Source organism: Castor canadensis, chromosome 6 (assembly GCF_047511655.1).
Source record: "Castor canadensis chromosome 6, mCasCan1.hap1v2, whole genome shotgun sequence".
In the NCBI taxonomy this organism is placed as follows: domain Eukaryota; kingdom Metazoa; phylum Chordata; class Mammalia; order Rodentia; family Castoridae; genus Castor; species Castor canadensis.
In genome coordinates this window covers 169,124,490-169,150,907 of record NC_133391.1, presented here as the reverse complement: position 1 = coordinate 169,150,907, position 26,418 = coordinate 169,124,490, and the positions used below count along the sequence as shown (strand labels likewise).

General features: G+C 38.2%; 1 protein-coding gene across 2 annotated transcripts in view; it reads left to right on the top strand.

Moving 5' to 3' along the window:
* Positions 1–26,418, top strand: part of Marchf6 (membrane associated ring-CH-type finger 6) — a 68,583-nt gene that overhangs the window by 21,460 nt on the left and 20,705 nt on the right. For both annotated transcript variants that reach the window (XM_020176863.2, XM_074077735.1), the window contains 14 exons: positions 2,727–2,895; positions 5,525–5,714; positions 7,864–7,925; positions 8,511–8,543; positions 12,254–12,305; positions 14,179–14,237; positions 15,387–15,467; positions 15,712–15,780; positions 15,861–15,935; positions 17,264–17,398; positions 19,060–19,179; positions 20,141–20,241; positions 23,468–23,605; positions 24,942–25,143. In XM_020176863.2, the coding sequence (XP_020032452.1) occupies positions 2,727–2,895; positions 5,525–5,714; positions 7,864–7,925; positions 8,511–8,543; positions 12,254–12,305; positions 14,179–14,237; positions 15,387–15,467; positions 15,712–15,780; positions 15,861–15,935; positions 17,264–17,398; positions 19,060–19,179; positions 20,141–20,241; positions 23,468–23,605; positions 24,942–25,143 (1,486 nt within the window). The remainder of the gene's footprint in view (positions 1–2,726; positions 2,896–5,524; positions 5,715–7,863; positions 7,926–8,510; positions 8,544–12,253; positions 12,306–14,178; positions 14,238–15,386; positions 15,468–15,711; positions 15,781–15,860; positions 15,936–17,263; positions 17,399–19,059; positions 19,180–20,140; positions 20,242–23,467; positions 23,606–24,941; positions 25,144–26,418) is intronic.

Below are 26,418 nucleotides of genomic sequence, written 5' to 3'. Positions count from 1 at the left end.
GTTCTCTATGGTTGTTTTCCTATGTCTCAATTTGACATTAAGCCTAGTTGCTTATTGGCAGGCTCTGCTATTTTCTCTGACTTGCCTGGTTTGTGGGCCACTTGAATTGCCTTCATTAGAGTGCTCACTGACAGGAGAGGTATACTAGGGGTGGGAACGGTCAAAAGAAATTATAAACATGACTAAATTTGGTTTTTCTTTTTCCCTTTGAAGAGTGTGTTATTTTTGCTGGAGAATTTTTTTCTCCCCACATTTCCTTAATATCTTAGCAGTTGCTGTATATTCTGTAACTCAGTTTTGTGACTCATTTCTAGGCACACTATATCAATTACCATACCAATTATTTATTGCTGCAGAACAACCTATCTGAAATTTAGTGGCTTTAAACATATTTGCTCATAATTCTGGATGTCAGAACTTTTGACTGGGCTCGGCTGAGTTGATCATCTCTTTATCTTGTTTGGGTCATGCCTTTGTTTTTCTGGGGCTTGGTTGTCTATAATGGTTCTGGATAAGATGCCTTGTTTCTCTTTCATATGGCCTCTCATCTTCCAGAAGGCTAATGGGGGGCTTTGCTACCATGTGGTCTCAGGGAAGCATTATAAAAGGGTGAGAGGGCTTTTATAGGCTCTGAAATTTGGGCAGTATCACCTTCAGTCCAGGCAATACCTAACAGTCTAGATTGAAGGCATAAGGAAAGAGGACTCTAGAGTTTGCTATCATTTAAAATGTATAAGAAGCAGTTAAGTGCTCCTATTGCAAAGAAGAAATGGAGAAAGGAATGTTTTAGTCCCAGCCCATCAAAATTTTAATGGTTTGTGCATGTTTGTGTGTATCAAATGTACTGCACTGAGCACGTAATACATTTTGAACATAAGAAATTAGTTGTTTCCATGGCAGACACTTTTATGTTGCTGTAATCATATTGCATTGATAGGACCTTGTTGCCATATTAGAAAGCACCTGTGTTTTTGTTTGGTCTCAGATTTATCTGGTTGAGTTGGTGTTTTGTTTTGGGTTTTTAATTTGGTGTTTTTTCATATCATAAATCAGCATGCAAAACTGCTGAGGTTGTTATCAACCATATGCTACAATCTTTTTAGTCTGTTATATGAAGTTTTATTCCAGTTACTTTTCATAGAATAACATATTTGAAAAATAATTTTCTCTCCTTTTTTTTTTTGTGAGATAGGAGTTTGAACTCAGTGCTCTGCCCTTGCAGAGCAGCCACACCTCCATCATTTCTAACCAGACTGCATAATTTTTACAGATTAATATAAAATGGAACTCATGGTCTGTGTATGACCATGAGCTGTGCTATAGCTGAAGCCATATTTGTCTCTTAAATACTAGTTGGAACCTCTCAATAAAAATGCCCACTGCTGACAGCACAGAACATGGGGTGGGGAAGTCTCAAGCACAGTCTAATTGTCCTACTAATGACTGTGACATGTTGTGCCTTCTGTGTCCCTGTTTGTCTTGGGAGGCACTGTGTTTGAGGTTGTGTAGAGGTCCTACTTTGCTCACATTGTGCAGAGGATGAGGGAAGTTCCTTGTACACTTCAGTATTTTCATGGATATGAATGTAAAATATATGAACCTGTGGGTTTAAGGACTGAAAAATAGTCTTTTGGAATAGTTACGGGTATAGATGAAAAGTTCTTTGTATAAAAGGGTTTTGGTTTTTTTTTTTTTTTTTTTTTTTTAGTGGTTTGGAAGGTTCCTTAGCAAGGGATGACGGTTAAGATTCCTCTTTTGATTTAGGAGATACTGCAGACAATACCTCCTTAGGACCTATCACACAAGTTAAAGTTTGCAGTGTCTTCCACATTTGCCATGCAAATGAAACCCCCGTGTATTTTCCAAAGGCTAGCAAGATTTTTGAGTTATTCTTTTTTTTCGGGCAGTACTGGGGCTTGAAGTCAGGGCCTCATGCTTGCTAGGCAGGTGCTCTAGCACTTGAGCCACTCCTCCAGCCCTGAGTTACTCTTTGAATTATTCAGAAATCATAGGCATGGATAGTGAAGGATAAGTCTCTTTAGAAAGGAAAGAGTAAAGAGGTCTCCAGTATTAAAAAAAATTCCATGTATTTTCATGTATGATCACTAAAGGAACCATACTTTGCCTCTTTGGACTTGCTGAGGAACTGATAAGCTTTTGGCATATTTGCAGTTAGCATCAAAACTTGATTTGCTTTCTAAGTAAATATTTTCTGTAAAATGTATTATAGACTTGTTTGTCTTGTGCATTGTGTACAGAGTATCTCAAGTCTTCATGTTTATGCCAATCTGTGGAAGGACTTCACTTTTCTGATTTGATGATTCTGTTAATTTATGTGGGCTTAGGTATCAGCTAAGTTTTAAAACTTGTGTGTAAAATAAGAATAAGGAAATTCTTAGTATGGACTTGACAGGGTTGTTCACTTTTAATCAATTATATATATTTAATGTTTGACTTTTGTCAAGTATTTGGCTGGGTTTTGCTTGCTACCCTCCTGTTTTTTGACCAGCTTATTGCTGTATAGGTCTGATGTTGATGCTTGCATAATGTAAAATATATATGTATTTGTATCATGACAGCTTTTAAGGTAGAATTTCACCATCATTGCAGATAATTCTTTTGGAGGAAATGGTTTTTACCCTAAATATTATGATTTATTTTTCTGGCTGTTTTTACAAGTGTTCTTTGGAGTTAATTATCCGTGTTTTTTTTTTTTTTTTTAATAGGGAAAATTTGTTGGCAGATTGTTTGCAGGGCTGTTTTGTGGTGACATGCACACTGTGTGCATTCATCAGCCTGGTGTGGTTGCGAGAGCAGATAGTCCATGGGGGAGCACCGATTTGGCTGGAGCATGCTGCTCCGCCCTTCAATGCTGCTGGGCACCACCAGAATGAGGTAACCCTCTACCCCTGCAGTTGATTCAGGTGGACAGAGTGTGAGACTTATTGTCATGCTCTTAAGACCCAAACCCTTGACTCCTGTCTGCCTCATGTTCTCTTATTAGTTCAAAGGAGGACAGTGGAAAGGTCAGGGTGAGTAGAGAGATATGAAGAAACCTAAGACTGCTCTTGTGATTTTTGCCTCTTAAATGTTCTTGCTAAATTAGGAACAGTATTAGAAGGCACACTAAAATGCTGTCTTACTCTCTTTGCTTGAGTTAACTGCTGAACTTGGGCCTGGAAGCTAAGATACAGCTTCCTGGATATAGTTCTGACATGCTGCATAACATTAAGGAGCCAACACCACCTCTTTATTGTTTCACGCCTTTTCCTGCCAAGGAGAAACATTACTAAATGTAAAAATATTGGAGTATTACTGTTAAGACTCTTGTGCGGGCCAGGCGTAGTGGTGAATGGCTGCAGTGCTGGCCTCTTGGGAGCTGAAAGTCAGAATGGAAGCTCATGGGCAGCTGGGCAAAAGTTTGTGACCCCAAAAAAGAAGTGAATGGGAAATGGTGGTAGTGCCTTCAACGCCAACATGCAGGAGGACATATGGGAAGATCACGTTCTAAAGCTGGCCCTGGCAGAAAAGCGAGGCCCTAGCTGAAAAATAACTAAACGCAAAAAAAAAGGACTGGGGATACGGCTCGAGTGGTAGAGTACCTGCTTTGCAGAAGGCTCTGAGCTTAGGCCCCAGACCATAAAAAGAATCTTATGCAATTTCAGTTTTTCTTTGTGAGTGATGACTTGCTCAGATGCAAGGGTACTTGGTAGAGGTGTTAAGAAGAGGAGAGGATTAAATGATTTTTAGTATCTTGCTTGCTGAGAAATTGTGGGGGAGGAAATGGCACACAAATTAGCTACTTGCTAGAATGAAAACAGCTCACACATTATAAATTTTATCATGAAGTAATTTGCTGCAAAGTACTCAGTGATAATTCATCTTTATTTTTAGGATCTGCTTTTTTAGTGTATAGATGGGTTTCATCGAAGTCTGTTATTTATTTATTTTCTACAGTACAGTTTCTTTGAAAAGCATACATAGACAATGAACTACAAAAAATCACAATTTTTTTTAACACAGGATCTTGCCATATATTCCACGCTGCCCTTGAACTTGTGATTTCCTGCCTTAGCCTCCTGAGTGCTGAGAGTACACATCTGCACCACCATGCTTAGCTAGGCCCAGTTCTTATCTGAGATTAATATTTTAACATTGTACTTCACATTTTGAAGCATTTAATGCAGTTTTGTTTTAGGAGCCTCATTAAATTCATGAGAGTTGTGTTTTTATGTTTGCACTTAGCAGTGCTTCACTCCCCAACCCCCTTTGGTGGTACTGGGGATTGGACCTAGGGCCTCATACATGCTACGTAAGCATTCTGCCACCGAGCTATATCACTTCCCCTTTTTATTATTTTTTTTTTTATTTAATTGCTTTGGGGTAGTACTGGGGTTTGAATTCAGGGTCTTTTACATGCTAGGCAGGCACTCTACTGCTTGAGCCACACCTCTAGCTATATTTTTTATTTTGAGACAGGGTCTCACTGAGTTACCCAGGCTGTACTTTAACTTGCAGTTCTCTTTTCTCAGCCCTACACCCACCACCAAGTAGCTGGGATTACAGGTCTGTACCATATGCCTGACATAGTAGCGGAATTTAGGAAGAGCCAGAAGAGGAGCATTTGAGAACTGATAAAGTCCATATGCACAGTTTTACCTACTAAGCAGAAATTAGAAACCATTTCCTCAAGTGTTTGAGTAATAATAGAGTTCAGTTACATATGTGCGTAGATACAGGTTTTGTTGTTTTTGTGGTATTGGGGTTTCAATTTGGCCTCATGCTTGTTAGGCAAGCACTCTGTCACTTGAGGCACATGTCCAGCCCTTTTTATTTTTATTTTTCAGCTAGGGTCTTGCTTTTACCTGAGGGCCACCCTTGGACTGTAGACCTCCTACAGAGCTGGGATTATAGGATTACAGCTGTGTGCCACCATGTACATAGTATTGAGATAGGGGTGTGTGTAACTTTTTGTCCGAACTGACCTCAAAATGAGATCCTCCCTATCTTCAGCTCCTGAGTAGTTGGGATTACAAGCATGAGCCACCGTGCCTGGCTTAGATACAGATTTTTTTTATGGGACGGGTTTGAATTTAGGGTTTAGCACTTGCAAAGCAGGCATTCTAGGATTACAGGGATGAGCTACCAGCTGCTGGCTAGATACAGTTTTTTAATAATAAATGACGGGACTTGGATGTAGCTCAGTGGTTAAGTGTGCCTAGCTTGCATGAGGCCCTGGGTTTGATCCCCAGTACCGGAAAAAAAACAATCGCAGCATGATGTGTTTAAGACAGTCGGATTTGTAAGCCCATTTTCTATACTGCTTTCTGAAATGCTTATGCTGTTACATACCAAGGTGATCCAAAGTCAGATACATTTAGAAAAGATGGCTGAGAGGTGTTTATTTTTCAATCTTGATAGGGTTTGTTTGCCAGTTTTTTTCTCTAGCAGGGAGAGTGTGGTTTGGAAATGGACCAAAACTGAGACAGGGTAACTGAATTTCTGGACTCTTGTATCATCTTAGGCTCCAGCAGCAGGAAACGGTGCAGAAAACGTTGCTGCTGATCAGCCTGCTAACCCTCCAGCTGAGAATGCTGTGGTGGGGGAGAACCCTGAGGCACAGGATGACCAGGCAGAGGAGGAGGAGGAAGACAATGAGGAGGAGGACGACGCCGGGGTGGAAGACGCGGCAGATGCTAATAATGGAGCCCAAGGTATTGGCTCTGTGTACCTTGCACTTGCTCTTCATGACCATGAGTCCATCCTCCATTTGTATTGAGAAGAAAAGGACTAAGAGCTTCAAGTTTTAAAGTTGTATTTCTAACCTGTTTCCTTTTCTTTCGGGGGGAGCAGTATATGGAGTGCTAATGGGATTTGAACTCAGCCTCACACTTGCTAGTCAGGTGTGCTACCACTTGAGCCACTCCATCATTCTTCTGACCTGTTCTTACTTTATTTTGGCAAACTAGCATCTATGGATATACATCTGCATAAATATGCTTTTTTTTTCTATGAAGCCTGGAAATTTTGTGTATCACAATCCTCCTGTGCATGGGACTCTTTTTTCTTTTAATGAAAATTGTTTATGTTTGAATCCACCCTTGTTTTGGAAGGAAGTCAGTACAAATTTATTTTACCCGTTTGCTTCTTTCCATTTCCATGGAGTAAGTACAACTTAAAAAATTTTAAACTATGAATTATACTTTAATCATTTTTATTTACAACTGAAACTCTGGGGATACCAAATTGACCTCCTTGCTCAGGAGCTTCTTACTGACACTAGGAGAAGTCTCAACTTTGCATTGCCCATTGGCTGCTGTACTTTGTCAGGTGAACCTTAAAAGCTCATTGCTGTCAGGTTTCACATGGATCCTCAGGCCCACAGTCTCACATGGGAAGGTCACATCCTCAAGGACTTGCACAACTTGTAGAGTACTTCTTCTGGGACACTTTTGCTTACTTTTCGTGTAGATTTTTCTGGTTGCCTTGGGCAGAATTCTCTGAGCAATAAGTGCTTCCCACTAAGCTTTTTTTCCAATTTATGCACTAGCTAGGCTTGGATTTTCTGGAAAGACTTCAGTTGAAAAGCTGGAGTAAAAATTATGATAGCTTCCCTATCATCACCAACTTCAGCTTCCTTCTCTGCCATGGTATTAAGCTCCCTCAGCTGTGCTTAAAGTTCCCAGGCCACCTAGCTGGAGCAGTGCCCAAGAGAGGCCTGACTCAGAGTCATCTGGCTTCTCGTGCTCAAGCTGAACATGGGGAGTCCCTGAGGAGTGTGGGCTCAGGAGGAGAACCTGCCTCTGGTGAGATAAAGTTCATCTTGTCCCAAAACTTGAAAACTGAAAAGAATTTTTGAAGTGTGTACCAGAGTAAGTGATTTTCTGAGCCAAGTCCTGAAGGATGAGAGGCTTCATAGTGTTCATAATGGAAATAGTGGACCTTTGCAGCGAGAGCCTTTGAAAGAAAATAGCCTGCAGCTGTTGTTGTGCTCCCTGGCCATTATCGGTGTCCTCTTGTCTTATCCAGTAGCTCCTAACTAGTCTTCTTTCTGTTCTTGCCCCACATAGTGTGCTATTACTCTCCTGCCTTTAAATTTTTCTGCCTTACGATTTTTCCATTGTACTAAGAGTAAAGTGAAGGCCAGATTACACATTTCTCTTGTATGGTGTGATCCTTGTCTGCCTTTCATACTTTTTTTTGGTGGTGCTGGGGTTTGAACTCAGGGCCTTGCACTTCCTAGGCAAGCAATCTGCCATCTGAGCCAGGCCTTTAGTCCTTTTGCTCTTCGCGTTTTTAGACAGGGTCTTGCTTTTGACCAAGCCAGCCTCAGACCAAAATCTTCCTACCTTCACCTCCCAAGGAGCTGGAAATACAGATGTGAGCCCCCATGCCTGGACTTTTTTTTTTTTTTTTTTTAAATGTCTCACTATGTAGCCCAGGCCAATCTCAACTCAAAATCCTCCTGTCTCAGCTTCCCAAGTACTGGGATTAGAAGCATTTGTCATCTGGCTCAGCCCTACTGGAAAATTCATGTTTTGTCTTCTACCACCCTCTTATCAGAAAGTTCTAGGCCCCTGGCTTCCTTAATTTTCTCAAATCTCGTAGATTCATTTGATTCACAGCTACCGAATATCTCTATTCATATACCACTGTTTCCTTTCTAGCACTTACACAGTCTAAGATTACCTTATTCTGTATGTATTGTTTGTTCATGGGTATTTATATATATATTTACCTCACAAGTAGAAAAAACTTAAATGTAGTTTAGCTTCTTAACAATTAGCTTCTAATCAAGAATACCTTTTATTATTTGCAGTTTAATTTCCATCAATAATCTTGAATCTGCAATTATATTTCCAGATGACATGAACTGGAATGCTTTAGAATGGGACCGAGCTGCAGAAGAGCTTACATGGGAAAGAGTAAGAGCTGTTTCTGTCACACATCCTGGTGTTTTAATCCTAACATTATTTTATAGTTGTGCAGATTTAGATATATACAATAATTTTGTACTTATCTTTGATGAAACAGTTAACAGGATTTAATTTTTGCAGAAAAATAATGAACTGTTTGTGGGAAAATAATGATGCTGATGGCTATCTTTCTGTCTTCTGGCCTTTAATACAAATGTTGTTCCATGGAGATAGTATTTCACCTGAATTGCTGATATTTGAAAAACTAAGTGACAATTTAAATAATATTTGCATGCTTCAGTTGACAAAGTAATATAGTTCTATCATGGAGTCTTGACTGCTCTCTATGTCTAATATAAGAATATTAAACTCAAGATAGAACTCTTTTAGACTCAAATCATATTATTTGAAATAAAAGGAGATCCAAAATATAAAACTTGCATAAACAAAGTTTTTACCCCCTGAAAATGATAGTATTGAAACATAGTGGATGGGTGAGAACTGTATTTAAAGATATGGACAGGAAAACAAGCCTTCCATAAAGCACAAAATCCTGCTGCATCTTCAATTCATGCATATTATTATTTATTTTAGATGCTAGGACTTGATGGATCACTAGTTTTTCTGGTAAGTAAAACTTATTTTTAATAACAGAATTATGAGTTACTTGTCTTAGTGATTCAGTAACTTCAAATTTACAGTGTGTGTTTTCCATACGAAGGTCAGAATGCCTGTTGGCTTTTGATTACTTGATATTTGATGAAAGTGTATTTTGTGTGTTGAAAATACTGGAAATGCATAAAGGTGGTAATATTTTAAGAGGAAGTTATTTAAATGTTTTAATTTTTAGGAAAGAAAATGAAGTTCAAAGTTAATGGTAGTGAAAAGAACTTGATTATATTTAGAGTTCTGTCTTGTAGTGCTTAATGCCTGTACCAGCAAAAGCAAAGCAGCTTCATGTATTTTCACAGTGAGAATCACAATTTGATGTTAGGTTTGTTGAGCTCCACTCATCTAGGAACTCTGCCTTTATTAGCCCCACCCATCTAGGAACTCTGCCTTTATTAGTAAAGATTGCAACTTTAAGATGAGGAACAGTTCTTTAAACATAGCTTAGGGCTTGGCTGCAGTCAACAGAGCCCCCTGATGGAAACAGCAGCTTAGTAGGAAGTGCAGAGGGAGCAAGGACTTGGGGATTGCAAGATCCAGAAATCACAGTGTCATCAGGATCCAGAATAATTTGTTTCTTTCCTCTGGTGCTCACAGTGTTGGCCTTCTCCTCATGCCGGCTCAGATGGGAGCCAGCAGAGAACATTGAAGTTAGCAGTGTCAGGAGTCTGAGGAACATATCTGGTATAATTCACAGTTCAGTGAGAATGTGACATCAGTGAACTTCTACTCAAGGCTTGATCACACTGTAGAAGGTATTAGTTAGCCACATTCTCATTCATATTCCTTACCTTGTCTGTCTCTCATAAGTGAATGACAGAAGTTGTCAAGGCAGTGATTTTGACTCAGACCTGTTCAAATTGAAAAACTGTGTGTAGGGAGCTGGGTGCCAGTGGCTCACACCTGTAATCCTAGCTACTCAGAAGGCAGAAATCAGGAGGCTCGCAGTTCAAAGCCAGCCTGGACAAATAGTTTGCAAGACCTTATCTTAGAAAAAACCCATCACAGAAAAGGGCTGGTGGAGTGGCTTAAAGTGTAGGCCCTGAGTTCAAAACCTAGTACTGCCAAAAGAAAAAAATGGTATGCGGGATGACTTCATTCCTTCAGTGGAAAATACTTAGTATGTATCCTATGCCACCTGTTGTGGTATGGTTTCGGGGGATTCAGAGATAGTGATGAGTAAAACAGAGTTCTGTTCTCAAAGATGTTTTAGACTTTAGTAGAGAGATAAAAAAATTTGAATCAAAAAGCATAAGTGGCATGTGTTAGAAACTTGGTGACAGAAATGTGCAATGGGACACAAGAAGGAGGTGGTCAAGTCTTTCTTAGTGGAGGGGAGTCTGTCAGCAGGACATTTTTTGAGAGGACAACATAGAGATTGAGGCATAGACGATGTTGGGGATAGGGAGAGTTTCAGAGATCTTAAGGCAAAGAAGCTGAAAAAATTGAGCTACTGTAGTGAGTAAGAATGCATCAGTCATTTCTTTTTTTTTCTTTTTTGTACACAATTTTCTTTATGTTTTTACTTTTACAAAAGTGAAAAAATACACTCTTCTGAACTGTTTCAGTTAAAATATTTTTTCATGTCAGACATCATTTTTAATCACAATATAATATTCCATTCTAGGAGGATCCCATAATTTAATGAATTTCCTATTAAGGAATATTTACATTTTTCTATTTTTCTCTTTTATAAGCACACTGTTTTATATATTAGTTCTATTATTTTTCTTTTCAGTGGTGGCACCAGGGTTTGAACTCTACCACTTGAGCCATGCCACTAGCCCTTTTCAGCTTTAATTATTTGTTTTGAATAGGGTCTCAAGATTTGCCCAGGGCCATCCTTGGATTGTGATGCTCCTACTTATGCCTCCTGCATAGTTGAAATTATAGGTGCACATCATCACTTCCAGCATAGTTCTATTATTTCTTTAGGACAAATTCCTAGAAGTGAAATTACTGGTCATAGAATATGTACATTCTTCAGGCTTTAATGTATCATACCAATGCATACTCTAAAAGGAATTCTGTCAGCATGAATCTGGTATGTTTGGTGGATAGAAGGAGCTAACTAAAAGAGAAATGCTTACTAAGAAGACAATATTCATTTACTGAATGTTTTTTGAATGTCTATTATTTGCACACCACCATGGGAGCTACCAGGGATACAATAGCGAAAGACTCCTACACTTGTGTGTGTTTTCCTTCTTCCAGTGTGAAGGGTGTGGGAACACACCTAGTTTTGTAGATGAATTAGTCAACAGCATAACAGTGCTACATAAATGACATCTAAAGAGTACCGAGGGGAAGTGGAGGTACGTCATTGTACCGAAGGGGATATCACTATATGGGGCATCACTTAACAAAAGTGTTAAGCCACACTTTTCCTTTCTCTTCCCTGGACAGACCGACCCAGGGGCCTTAACACTTGATTTCCCAGTTTCCTCTGTGGCAGGGTTAGTAGCCATTTCTTTTCGAAATGGTTGTATGGTTGACCAGGAGACCTGAAAAGAATACTCTTTCTAAAAAGAAAACTTGGCCATGTCAGTCCTTCTAGCAGGATCATTTGACTTGATGGCTGGGGAAGGTGGTAGGCCCAGATGAATGGGCTTTGATAGTCTTATAAGTGGCAGCATGGAGCATGGCTAAAGGGACAAATGAAGGGACAGCTGGATAGCAGTCATCTTGAAGGTTGATACCTTATAACTGAGTGGATTAGATGGGAAGGGAGAATGTTTTTCTGAGACAAGAACAGAGAAAGCCAGGGGCATGGCTTAATTGATACAGTAGAGTGCTTGAGCCTGAGGCCCTGAGTTCAAACCCCAGTACCACCACCAAAACAAACAAAAAAAGGTCAGGGCAACACAGGGAGAGATCAGAGATCAAGCTAGAGTTTTCTAAAGAGGAGGTAGCCAAGTAGTAATGACTTTCAGAAGTCATGAAAACAGAATGGACACTGCAGTTTACATTAATATGCTGTTTAGAATTCATATGGTTTTTAAGTTTTTTTCCACTTGTAATTTTTCAATGACATTTGATTTAAATTAAGTTTGATATTTCTGAAAAGTTAGGCCTGAGTTTCAGATCCCACTACTGTAAAAAACAACAACAAAAGAAAGTCTATAAATAGAACAGGAAGGCAAAAAAGGTCATCTCTAGGGGGTTGGTACCAGTGGGAGAGGAGAGGATATAAGAAAAGGTGTAAGAGGGTAAATATGGTGGAAATACTATGTACACATGTAAGTGGAAAAATGAGACCTGCTGAAACTATTCCAGGAATTGGAGGTTGGGGAGATAAAGAAGAACGATGGAGGGGGTGAATTCAACTATGGTATATTCTAAGAATTTTTGTAAATGTCACAAGTACACCCAGTATAATAATAAAAAAAGAAAAAAATCTATGTAGTTTCATGATTAGTTTCTAAAAGGAAATGTGTATAAATTATTTTTTCTGCATATAGTATCATGAACTTTGAGTTTTATTAGTCTTAATTTTGTGAGACTAATAAAAATGAAAAGCTATTATATAATTTCTAGATTGAAATCTCAGAACTATGGGGGGAAATTTCAAAGTTATTTTCAATACCTAGCTGTGGGTAAATAAAGTAGTCCAATTAAACATGTAAAATATGAATATAGACTTTGCTTTATTAACACTCTTTCCCTAGGAACATGTCTTCTGGGTGGTGTCTTTGAATACGCTGTTCATTCTTGTTTTTGGTAAGTTGTATTTATGCTTTCATGTTTTTTTAAATTAGGATATATTCATTGTCATGGGTGGGGTTCATTGTGACAATTCCAGATAGGCTTATATTATATATTGGTTAGATTGCTCCCAGCATCTCTCCCCGTTGACCCACTCCTGCCCCACTTCAAGCAATTGCAAGAGATTTTATTATTCTGTTTTACATAGGTAGGTACATGAAGCTCATCAACCATATGCTTTTACTTTTTACAGTGTTACGGTCATTGGTTTTTTAGCAGTCTTGTTAACAGGTTTTTGTTTAGGCTATAATTTAGGAATATTAAGGAATATGCAGTGCAGGCTTAGAGGCCAGTTGTCTTCTAGATTCATTCCAACTTTTGTCTTAGGATTGAGTCATTCCATTCCCTGCTAATTTACTATGCTGTTTAATTATTTTTGTGATAAAGAAAAAATAATTAAATTTTATTAAGAACAAAGTTGGGGGCATGGCTCAAGTGGAAATAAATGCACCTGCCTAACAAATGCGAGGCCCTGACTTCAAACCCCAGTAACACACACACACACCCTAACGTAGTAAATACTTGGCCAGAAAGGCTTGAGAACTATTCTTAGTATGAAAATTTTAAGTACATTTTCTTATTCAACTGTAGTGTTATTTTCGCATCTTCCAAAATCATCAGAATTTAATATTTCCTAATGTTCTGTCATACTTAAAATTCCTAAGTTCCCTTAAATGTCATTTTACAGTTGGCTTGTTTGAATGAGGGTCCAAATACCACAAATTACTTGCTATTCTCTTTTCCTCCTACCCCACCCCATTTTGCCATTGGTTTGTTGTGATATAACTGCCATTACAGTATGTCATATTCTATACCTGTCTGACTGCTTCCTGGATATCTTCCACCCTCATCCTTTGTCCCCCATATTTTTCATAAACTGGAAAAGAGATTTTAAGGGCGTGATGAGATCCCAGGTTCAATACTTTTGTGACATACCCTTCACTGGTCACATTTTATCTATTAATCTAACATGAGGAGATGCATGATGTCACATTATCCATTGTTTTCAGTTGATTTGGTAAATACCAATCTGACCATGTATTTGTAGGTTTCATTTTTCCCTTTACACTGAGAAAATAATCTGTGGGGTGATACTTTAGTTCCATGGGACTATATAGTGAGTGGTCTGTCATCCTTTTACTTAATAATTTTTATTAGATCTTGATGACCTTTGCATGAATCTCTTACTAGGTGTTGCAAAAATGGTGATTTTCAAATTCTGTCATTTTTACATTTATTGCCTAGCTTTTCTAGAAAGTATTATCAATTGTAATTGCTCAGTTACCCTGAACTTTGTTGCTCAAGAGTTGCAAAACAGATGCTCAGCTTCTTTCCCTTTAATTACCGGTTTTTCATAGTAAGGAATTTGTGCATTTACTACTTCTGTTGGTGTGCTAACTACTTCCAAACATTCACATGTATCCTGCAATTTTGCTGGGTTTTTTTCTTCTGTGGTTTATTTGGTTATCTTCTGTTTTTGAGCATTTTGAGCTCATGGGTTTGTATGTGTTTGGTTGTTCCCATCAGTTTTGGTTATGAGTTCTTTGGTTTTTTTTTTTTTTTTAAATTCATATCATCCTCTCTTGAAGAGTCCGTGATACCCTCTTCAGAAAGGCTCTTGTGTCCTTTTGACATGGTTCTATTAGATCTTGATAACTTTATTGTTCTCTGGTTATAGAGAATGTCTTAGGTGCAATATATTTTTAGCCCGGTTCTGGAATCTTCCAGTTCTAAAAGAAACCCTGGTTCATTTTAGTGGGAGTTTGTACTAAGAGTGTTCACTGTTTCGATGTTGCAGTTTTCACTGAGTTTCTTTCCTCTCTTTTAGCATTTTGCCCTTACCACATTGGTCATTTCTCCCTTGTTGGTTTGGGATTTGAAGAACACGTGAGTATGATACTATTACAAATTTACTTTCATTAATTACCCCCAAGTTTGATAATTCTCTGAGTAAGTAATCTGAAGATTTTCTTCTCAGTCTACCTGTGCAAGGGAATACTTAACCAGTATGGTCTTGTTCTTTTCTTTTAAACCTGACAGTTGCTCCAACAGTATCCCAAAACATACTGCCTATTTGCAGGAAGGTTTCCCACAGGCTGATTTTCCACCCCCTTCATGAACTTGTGTGTTCCTTTCTCTCCTGTGCCCCAGGTGAATTTAGAAAAGTAACAATATATATTGATCAGTTTTAAAAGGGAATAGACTATCTAGGAACAATAGGCTATAGTGTTCTCTAAAGAATTTGCCCACGTTTTGCCATTTTATCATTTTCCAGAAGTAGATAAATATTTTGATGAATTACTACTCTTTTTAGAGGCCTTGGAAGAATTTCTTTTGAGGAAGAGCTGACTGGGACCCTTCTGTAGACTTTGTGTATGAGTCCTGAGAGATGACTTTCAAGAGCAGTACGATATTTAATACACCTGCTCTTCACTAGTTGCATGCAAGAAACTGAAAGGTTCAATACATGTTTTGATAAATTTTAACTTTACAAAACAAACTGTTGCCACTTGCTGCCTGAAACTCAGGAACCAAAAGGATGCAGATGGGCAGTATTTGTCATTCTCCGAATGCTGCTCTATAAAAAATACTCTGTAAGTCATTGGAACAGTTTTGGAGAGTTAGGGATATTTAAACAGTTACTTCTTAGGATAGGAGATGGCTAGGGGTGTTACCAGGTAGTTGGGCAACTTGGGCAGTACACCAGTTCTTTAGCTAGCAATTCAGCCTTTAACAAATCCACTCAGAGAACAGAGGGCAAACTGTTACACCATAGTGGTTTTATTTTTGTCAAATTTCACATTCTCTATTTTGACTCCTTGACTAACGTGTGATTCTTTAATATATCTTCATCCTTTAGTAATGTTCAGCAGTCAATATGTGGGAAAGTCTGGTTTGCAGTGTTGTAATCTAAAGGGGATTTTACAGTTTTCTTATTGTGTATCACTTTATGTGATCCAGGTTGTTTAATACAGTGATAAAACTGGAGGGTGTGGCTCGTCATAAGGTTAAATTTTATTTATGTTTTATTTCCAGGTTCAAGCATCTCATTTTGAAGGCCTAATCACAACCATAGTTGGATATATACTCTTAGCAATAACGCTGATAATTTGTCATGTATCCTTTAAGTTACCAACTTGTGGTTGCAGTAATAGTCACACAGAAGAGTTGTTCTCATTAATAACAAAGCTACTTCCCCTTGTCCTCTGAATAAAAGTTGTAGCTTTTGTAAAAGGGTAAGTATGGACAAAATGTTAAATAAGTGAATTCTGATTGTCAGAATATATTAAATGCAATCTAAATAGTTTTATGTTTCATTTTATGCTTAAATGCTCAGTTTTTCCTTGACTAGATGCTGTAGGGCTTGGCAACTCTTGTTAAATTTCATAGGTCTCGTCGCTTGCTGGGAGTGTGCTATATTGTCGTTAAGGTAATTTCTGTTATAAGTTAAAACTAGAAACTGTTTCTTCTATATTTGGGTGATGCTGATGACTTTTATTTTTCCTTAAGGTCTCTTTGTTAGTGGTGGTAGAAATTGGAGTGTTCCCTCTCATTTGTGGCTGGTGGCTGGATATCTGTTCCTTGGTGAGTTGAGTGTTCATTATCACATAATCTCATAATTTCAAGGCTTCAAGATATGAAATCTTTAGGATATGTTCCTTTTAAAGGAGAGTAGATAATTTGCTTATTTTTACTTAGTTAGTTATTTAAAACTACTGGGGCTTGAACTCAGGACCTGTTGCTTGCTAGGCAGACACTCTACTGCTCAGGTCATGCCCCCAGCCCTTTTCTGCTTTAGTTATTTTTCAGGCAGTAACTCACTTTTTTCCACCTGGCCTGGACTGCGATCCATCTTCCTAGGGTGACAGGTAATACCACGCCCTGCTGATTTGTTGAGATGGGGGTCCCACTAACTTTGCCTGGACTGTCCTCTCAATGGAGATCCTCCACTTCTCTAGTAGCTAGGATTGCAGGTGTGAGCCACAGCACCCAGCCCTTATCACTGTAGAATCCTAATGTTGCTCATTTTTCTTGAGTACTCGTTTTTTTGAGGCTTTGCACATATTTTTGATGTCAGGATATTTTGGCTGGAATCTTCCTAATAACCAGTGGAGAATTTCCGTACTCATTTTGCTCTCCTAAATTTTATGATAATGCCAGATACGTCTTTTAACTAAGATGCTGAACTTTAATGACTAAGTGATTATTGGTTTTTGATTTTTAAATATATTTTACATATGGAAGAGCTGCCTTTGGTTCTGAGGTTAACATTTATCCCCATACCTTACTATTAAAACTTCCTAGGAATATAGACCTGTAACCAAGAAAGCAAGGTCTTAATCAGAAATGGTTTTTATACTAACAGTATTAGTAAAGCTCTTATATACCAGTCGGTTCATCATTCTTTGTGTTTGGGATTTGAACTCAGGGCTTCCTGTTTGCTAAGCAGGCACTCTACCCCATGAGTCACACTGCCAGGCCTTTTAACTGTGGTTATTTCTGAGATGGGGGTCTCACTTTTTTTTGCCTGGGCTGGCCGAAACTGTGCTCCTCCTGTTTTGTTTCCTGCTGTAGCTGGTATGACAGGTGTGTTCTTATGATGCCCAGCTATTGGTTGAGAATGGATCTCACGAACTTTTCTTGCCTGTGTTTTTCTCGGACTACGATCCTCCTGATCTCAGCCTGTCAAGCAGCTACTAGTGTGAGCCTCCATGCCTAGCATGTTTGAAATTTTTTAATTAGCATTTAATCTTATATCTAGTTCTGTGACACTGAATAGCATTAAGAGAACTGTAGCCTGAGAACACTGTACCTTAAATATATAGTGATTTATTCACTTCTGAGAAACTGGGAATATTAATTTGACCAAGGTAGGTGGTATACATCTCTCTCACCTCTTCATTTTTGCTCAGGAAATGTTTGATGCTACTCTGAAAGATCGAGAACTGAGCTTTCAGTCGGCTCCAGGTACTACGATGTTTCTGCATTGGCTGGTGGGAATGGTGTATGTGTTCTACTTTGCCTCCTTCATTCTGTTATTGAGAGAGGTAAGTCCAGCAGGTATGCTGATGCATACATTTTTGAAAAGGACTTTTGCCTTGACCACCAGTCATGCTTCAAAGGCTCTTAACTAAACTACATTCTATACTATTCTGAGATAATAACTGATAGGGGAATTTAATTTGACTGTTTTCAGCTATTTTCAGTTGTTTGTGTTAAAAATTGAGAAGTTTAGCTTTAAAGATAATTAGACTGAGAAGAGAATAAAAGTACTTGCTGTCATACCCATTCTCTAATATTAGCTCTTAGAAGTTTGTGTGGTAATAGTTTGTCTCAGACTTGATTCAAGGAGAGGTAAAACTGGCAGTAACCCAAAAAGATATTTTTGGAGGTTTTCATTATTGTTGTTCTTGATGGTACTGGGGTTTGAACTGAGGGTTTCCTGCCTGCTAGGCAGGTACTCTACCATTTGAGCCACACCTTCAGCAAAGATACGGTTTTATACGTTGAATATGTAAAATAGTTTTGAAGCAGGCATTCTAAGTATAGAATTACAGCAAGGGTCCTTCATGATTCTAGTTCACTTGCCATGAGTATCTTTACTAATGTTGTTTTCAGAATCTGGTTCTTCCAGACTTGACGACAAGGCAGATTAGTATTTAATTAACATACATCTCAAGCTCAGTGCCAGACTGTGTGCTGTATGCTGGGGTAATAATGAGAAACAAATTGAGAATGGTTCCTGTTCTCAGTTTTTGGAAATGAACACAGTCATTGAATAAGACATCTTACCCTACTGAGACTGGTGATGGAGTTGTGCAGGGTGGGGTGGAGCAAACTGGCAAATCTGCTGGGAATGGAATACAAAATCACAAAGGGTGAAAGCTGATTTCGGTGTATTTTGCTCTTTGAAAGAGTTGAAGAGGGAAGGGGGTGAGGCCAGATCTTTCTGAGTCATGCAGTGTAAGCGTGCATTCTTCCTTTGCACCAAGTGATTGAGACTAAAGCAAGTAGAATAATATGTTTTAAAAACTGCAGTTATGTGATCTCTAAACCATACTACTGTTAAGTGTTTTATAATGAATTTTTATTAATGTGGTGGATTCTTGTTGGTAGAGAATCCTAGTATTTGGGAATTAGAACATTAGATTTCATATATTGTAGCCTCTTCATTTAGCAGATAGATAAATAGAGGTCTGGACACATTAGATGCTTTATGCAGGGTAATTCCTGGAGTTTGGTACTCACAGGGCTAGTGTCCAGACTCATCCAGTGCCTCCTCTACCTTAAATAGCCTCTTACGTGATGATTTCCATTCAGAAGAGGGGAAAAGATATAGGTAATAAAATAGGTAACTAAGAGGCTTTAGGATTTCTTAATGAAGCTAACTCCTGGGGAAGTGTAAGACTGAAACCAGATATTCTATTTGGATGTTTTTAAACATCACCTGATATAGTACAGTATATAGTAATGGTTGTATTTATTTTTCATGTGAGAGATCTAGATTTCTTTACAAATTGGACCCAATGAGTGATTAAAAACATCAGAGGTCATCACGTGACTTAGGCACTTGTTTTTCCTATGAAACTGGGGTCCATTTTAGATACCAGGATAATTTTAGGACTTTATTTTTCTGTTAATGTTTTAGCTTATGTACAGAGCCTAAAGACATTGGTGAATATCTGTAACACTGAAAATATATTTGCAGGTCCTTCGGCCTGGTGTCTTATGGTTTCTAAGGAATTTGAATGATCCAGACTTTAACCCAGTACAAGAAATGATCCACTTACCCATTTATAGGCATCTCCGGAGGTTTATTTTGTCAGTGGTGAGCATACCTTTCTTTGGGGGAAACACTACCCTTGAGTTTCAGTTCAGTTTTTTTTTTTAAGAAGAGCATTATTTTTAGATTAGGAAGGCTGCTAGAATTTATTAAACAATATGTATCTAAGCCTGTAGAATTTACTTGTCAGTAGCTATTTTATTGGTTACTTTGTTAAAAATAAATAAGTAGAACATTTACTGAAACAAAGATGCCTTCTAGTTTGTGGTAGATTGGATTTTGAATTAACATTTAATTTGCATTGAGTAATAGCAACTTGTTACTGGCTTCTAAAGTAAACTCTGATAGGCCAGGCCAGACAGTGCACACCTAATAATCATAGCACTTGGGAGGAGGAAGCAAGAGGATTGTGAGTTTGAGGCCAGCCTGGTTACATAGTGAGATCCTATATTAAAAAAACCAAATGGGTGTAAAAAACTTCTCGTAGAAGTATCTCAAAGTTTCTTTTCAATGTGGAGGAAAGAATTATTGCTTTAATCTTAAGTTTTTCCAAAATAAAATTTTAAAAGCAGTATTGTCTCCTTTGGAAACTTACTGATTGATTGCAGTGCTGGGGATTAAACCCATTGTCTCATGCATGCTAAGCAGGTACTCTACCACTGGGCTATGTCTTCAGCTTCAGCCCCTTTGGAAACTTTTATAGCCTTTAACATGAACCATGTCTTATGGTTACAGGTAACTTAGTTGGAATCAGTCTGCTCTCCATTATAAGTTTGTGGCTCCTGTTTTAGCCACAATGGAGTCCGAGACCTAAGAGGGGTAGATTTTTCAGTGAGGGGAACAGCCATCTTAGGAACATCATTTTGCACAGTGTGACCCAAGAATAGTGTGCAGAGTGAGACTACCAGGCTGTGGGTGGTTGAATATGTTCAGAAGCTCAGCTGTCTTGTACAGGAGCAGTGGACTTTTCTCTCACAGTGCTGTTCTGTCCTCTTTCTCACTGCAGATTGTCTTTGGCTCCATTGTACTCCTGATGCTTTGGCTTCCTATACGTATAATTAAGAGTCTATTGCCTAATTTTCTTCCCTACAATGTTATGCTCTACAGGTAAGTTTTTGTTTTTGTTGTGTTTTGTGGTTTTGGGAATTGAATACAGGGTCTCATGTATGTTAGGCAAGCACCTTACCTCTGAGTCACATCCCCCACCTCTACAGATAAGTTTGTAAAAATTAGAATAGGTTTAATAAGTTATCACTGGTAGGGATTTGGTGTTCACATTACATTAAACATTTTAAAAACTCATTTCTTACAGATTGCAGAAATCATCTTACGGTTACATTTTCCCATATTCTAGATCACGCAAACATAGTTTAGTAGTTGCATTTTCCAAAGGAATACTTTTCTGCATATAAAGTATGCATTTGTACAGCATTAAAATGTTTTAGCATACTTAATGAGAGCATGTTAGTACAGTCATTTTTATTTTGAAAAGCACATCATGAGAAATGAAGCTGAAGGTGCACATTTATTTATGAGTTAAAAGAGGTAGAGGGGATAAGAAAGAGTAATAGAAGAGTGACTGATCAAAGTACTGTGTATGCAGGTATAGAAATGTCATGATGAAACCCCCAATTACTGTGTACAATTGAATTTAAAAACAGGATACCAGACTTGCAGGTGAAAAGTCTCTTTTTGGTTTAAAATTTTAAGTTATTTAGAAGCCTTATCTTTCCTGCTCCTCTTATATCCCCTTTGTTAGTGATTTACATTATCCCATAGTCTCAATCCCAAATGCAGGCAAATGGAATTGTTTCCCCAAATTTACTTGTACTTTATCAGTCTTCAAGTCTTTTTCAGTTCTAATCTGAAGATCTTTTACTAATCCAACTTGGCGTATCCCTTACTATCTTCATTTAGGCCTTCTTTTTGCTCTCCATTTATAATCCATCCCCAATACTGCTGCTTCTAGATCTTCTAAATATTTGATCAGTATACATGATAATATTGAGGTCATTTAGAATGACAACAAACTTGTCATAATCTCATACTGCCTTTCTGTCATCTTATCTCAACATTGTCTGATTTAAACTGTTCTCTCTAGCCATGCTATACCACCACTGAGTCTGTCAGAATTGCCTTGCTATACTTTGTCTTGTCACCTCTTTTTATAGCGACCTCTTTCTGCATGTTTGCCTGGCAAGCTTTTTGTATTTTCACTCAATTCAGAGTTAAGGTTTTATTTTCCATAGCCAAAATAAATCCTCATTCTTTCCTTCCAAACTGTCTCCATTGTTGTAATACTTAATTTTTTTATAGCATCTGTTACATTATGTTATAGATGTATATATTTGTTGTTTTATCCAAGATGCAGAAATAATTTTTTATTCGAATCTTAATGCCTTGTACAGGAACATGATTGTTTAAAAAAAAAAGACTTTTTGCACATTCAGTAAAATACTAGATTAGGTTAGAACTAGCAAATGTTTTTATCTTAATTTTTTTAAGTGGCAGAAAAATGCTAGTAATTAGTTTAAAATGCAGCATCAATCTTTTGCTTCTTAAATTGCTACTTTTTTTTTTTTTGGTTGGATTAGGGTTTGAACTCAGGATTTTGTGTTTGCAAAGCAGGTACTCCACTATGTGAGCCATACCTCCAGTCCATTTTGCTCTGGTAATTTTGGGGGTGATGTATCTCTATCGATTTCCCTGGGCTGGCCTCAAACTGCAATCCTCCCATCTCAGCCTTCTAAGTAGCTAAGATTACAGGCATGAACCATTGGGCACCTGACTTAAATTGTTACTTTTTTGAGGTAACTTTTTTTCTTACACTTACAGCTTTTGTAGATTTGGAAGATAATTCTCTAATTCTTTGTTTTTGTACAGTATGTATTTGGAACAAGTCATAATAAGAACCAGGAAACAAAAGTCTGGCTTTATATATTATTGGGATAAACATATTTTGTTAGTCCATTGTACTTAGAAGCTTAACATTTTTTGTGTGTGCTGTGTCTTAGTATGTAGTCCATTTTTGCATTCACAAAATTGAGGGCTCATCATGTGCCAGGTATTTTCCATGCCTTGGGGGTATAACTGTGAACAAAATAGAATCAAGAAAAATCTCTTGTTTTGTGGAGCTTACAACATTTGGGGATAGGGAGACAGACTTTAAAAGAAATAAAATATATAGTCTGCCAAATGTTCATAAATTCTACAGGGAAAAATAAAATAGGAAAAGAGAATAGAAAGAATAGTCAGGTGGATCCATGAAGGCAGAATGTTCTTTCACGGTACCAGCAGCATCCAAGTCTGTTTGAAGAGCAGGAGGGAAGGCAGTTTGGCTACAGAGAAGGGAGAAGGAGAAAGGAGAACTGAAGTCAGAGAGTTGGTCGTGAAAAGCCAGCTCCTAAAGAGGTGTGTAAGCACTTTAGCTTTTACTTGAGTCAGAGAGCCTGTGGAAAGATAAGAGGATCACTGGATGCCGTGATGAGAAGAGAGGGAGACAAAGTGGTCAGATCGGAAGCAGGAGGATGATGCAGTGATCTTGGTTAGAGCGAGGGTGGCAGAGATTAAACAAGTAGCAGTTAGATTTAGGATATTGTTATAAGGAATAGTCAATAGAATTTAGCTGTTTGGATGTAAGATGGAAAGAAAAGGGAATCAAGAATCGTAAGTTCTGTCCTGAGAACCTGGAAGGATGGTGTGGCATTAACTTGAGATGTGGGAGACTGAGAAGAGCAGGACTACAGGGAGGACTGGAAACCTGATACTGAATATGGTGAATTGCAGCTGTCTAGAGCATGTCGGTGTGAACGTTGAGTATGCACTTTGAACACACAAGTTAGGAGGAAAGATGCCTCAGTCGTAGATGGAAATGTTGATAAAGGTGATATTTCAGATCAGAGGAAGGTCACATTCACCCAAAATTAAGCTTGGATGAGAGAAGAGAGGACAAAACATGAGGCCTGTCAATGTTCTTAGATTGAGGAAAGTGAATAGGAACAAGCTGGTCTTGGAAGCTGTGTAGGGAGAGAATGTTGTGAGGAGGAAGGATGGCCAGTTCTGTGATGTGCTACTAATACAACAAGGTGAGTGCAAAGACACTTTGTAGACAACATGAGGATCACTAGCAACCCTTTCAGGAACAGTTTTTAGTGGATTGGAAGGAAAGCCTCATGGGGTTGTTTGAAAGAGAACAGGAGCAGAGGTAATAAAGACAGTGAGTTCATTTGACTCTTTGACTTTTGTTTTAATCTCATTAAGTACTTACTGTATTATAGTTATAATGGGAATTAGAATTCACATTATAAATCCTCTTTCTTCGCAATTTTCTTAGTGATGCTCCAGTGAGTGAACTGTCCCTTGAGCTGCTTCTGCTTCAGGTTGTCTTGCCAGCCTTACTTGAGCAAGGACACACAAGGCAGTGGCTGAAGGGGCTTGTGCGAGCATGGACTGTTACTGCTGGATACTTGCTGTGAGTATGGGTTGCTGACTCTTTAGGGATGAGTGTTATTTGTGTCCATTTCATAACCTCCCTCCCAGTACGGGGGATTAAAGCCAAGGTGTACATGCTGTGAAAATGCTGTACTATTCGGTTAACATCCCCAGCCCACATTCCTCCCCCTTGGTGGTACTGGAGTTTGAACTCATGGCTTCACACTTGCTCATCAGGCACTCTACCACTTGAGCCATACCTCCAGCCCAGCGCCAAGTTCAATTTTTAATTTTTATTTGAGACAGGGTCTTGCTAAGTTGCCTGCATTGTCCTTGAACTTGTGATACTGTTACCTGAGCCTTCTGTGGCTGGAATTACAGGTTTGAACCACCATACCTGGCCTGTTTCATAGCCTTTCTGAAAAGAAGAATTTTCCATGCTCCACTTTAGAAAAAGTAATTCTAGTAATATCTGCAGTACATATAATTCTTATTTCTAAATTTTTTTATTTTTCTAATTTTTATCTTTGTCTATCCTTTTATGGAGAATGTATGCATAATTCTGCCTTCATGTGGAAGTTTGGTGTCCCTCTGCATTCTTTCATGCTATTACACAGGGCAAACAGGGAAATCGGGAGGGGGTAAATGTGATCAAAGTTCATGATATACATATATGAAAAGGTCACAAAGAAACCCACTATTGCACAATTAATATATTGCTAATAAAAATGCAAAAAAATCAGTGCCTTATAAACAAACTAGCTCAGCTTTATTTTAGAGATTCTAACCTGGTAAATGAGCTCTTCTCTGATTTGCTTTCTTAATTTTTTAGTGACAAAGTTACATTAATTTTTTAAATTTTTTCAGAAAATGTTTGACATTCTGTAGATTCCTTAACACAGAATACAGATTTGGTTACATTTGAATATACATTCTTTGAACTGCTCTCTCTCCTAGTCTCATTTGTGCCTTAACTTATTTGTAGCTTGGAGGGTTTCATTGAGCCTTATCACAGTAGACACAGCAGTCATTGGGAGAGAAGAAAGATTTTTTTTCCCCTCTGAAGTTCCTGACATAGAGTATCTTGTACATTGTACTTTTTTCAAGTTACTGGTTTCTTCTCAGATACTGGCTGAAGAAAACAAAGTAAGTTGAATTTGTAGGTTATTTTACAAGTTAATTTACATCAAACGTAAGAAAGGCTTAATTTGAAGCAAGCACCAACATTTAGACCAGGTAGAGGAACTAATGCTTTATGCAGATTCTAAATGTACATTTTTTACGCTTGCTAGTAAACACTAAGAAAGTAAATTTCACGTATGCCATTTTTATTCTGACCTGAAGTGAAGCTTTACACTGATGTAATTTTTGCACAGGGATCTTCATTCCTATTTATTGGGAGACCAGGAAGAAAATGAGAACAGTGCAAATCAACAAGTGAACAATAACCAGCATGCTCGAAATAATGCTATTCCTGTTGTGGGGGAAGGCCTGCATGCAGCCCACCAAGCCATACTCCAGCAGGGAGGTCCTGTAGGCTTTCAGCCTTACCGCCGGCCTTTAAATTTTCCACTCAGGGTAAGTACTATATAGACTGAGCCAAAAATAGCGTTTTCCTTCATTTGCTGTTAAAAGTTAGTGCTCAGTATTGGTACTGTGTAGACATGTCTTACATTTTCCTGATAGAACTCATGTTTTGGACTGAGGGTGTGACTCAATTAGTAGAACACTGGCTTAGCAAGTGTGAGGCCCTGAGTTCAAATCCCTGGGATTTAAAAATACATAAATAAAAAGTTAACTTCCCAGGGGCTAGGTAAGAACTAGTCTCTTAGGATTATGGTGGTTTACACCCATAATTCTTGCTACTTGGGAGGCTAAGATTGGCAAAAAGTTCATCAGACCCTATCTCAACCAGAAGCTGGGTGTGATGGCATGTGCCTGTCATCCGAAGCTAGGAGGGAGGTAGAAATAGGAAGAATCTTGGTGCCGGGCCAGCCTGGGCAAAAAAGCTTGCATGATCCCCATATCAGTGCAAAAAAGCTTGAGCTTGGTAACTCACATCCATAATCCCAGCTGTGGTGGGAAGCATAAAATAGGATTGCAGTCCAGGCCAGCCTCAGTAAAAGCAAGACCCTATCTCCAAAATAACCAGAGCAAAAAGAACTGGAGATGTGGCTCAAGTCATCTGTCTTTTGCTCAAACCCCTGAGTTCAAACCCCAGTATCACAAAACAACAACAACAGAAAACCTCTTTGTTGTATTACCCTCATGATGCAACATAAGTAAATGATCAGATAAGTCTGTCAGAGTTGGGATTCCATTGGCTGTTGCTCCTTGCTATTTGAGTGGGGGGAAAAAAAGATTCTAGAGTAAACAAGAAACTAACATTGATAACATTTCAGCTATGTGTCAGGAACTGGGATGAGCATTTTAATGTTTTTCTCCACTTTAAATCTCACTCAGACCATGGCAAGGTGTGGAAGGTAATCTCATGTTTATAGCTGGTGAAACTGAAGACCAGATTAGTTAAGAAAGTACTTATTCTTTGATCTTTTAAACTAGCAAGTGATTATTCTGATTCAGAATTTTGTCAGAAATGTAAGCTGCTTTCTATTTACAATGAAGTCATCCTCCATGGACATTTGGTCTGTTAAGTTTTAAATATCTTTTCATATAATAACATGAACTTGTGAGACAGATCACTTTGAAACTTGGAACGGTTATTTAACCTCTCAGCCTCAGTTTCTTTTCTACTTTTCTTATTGTAAAAATAGTCATCATACTGCTTTTGTAGATTGCTTGTGGGTCAAATATGTTTATTCATTGTCATTCTGCGAACACATCTTCAGTGTC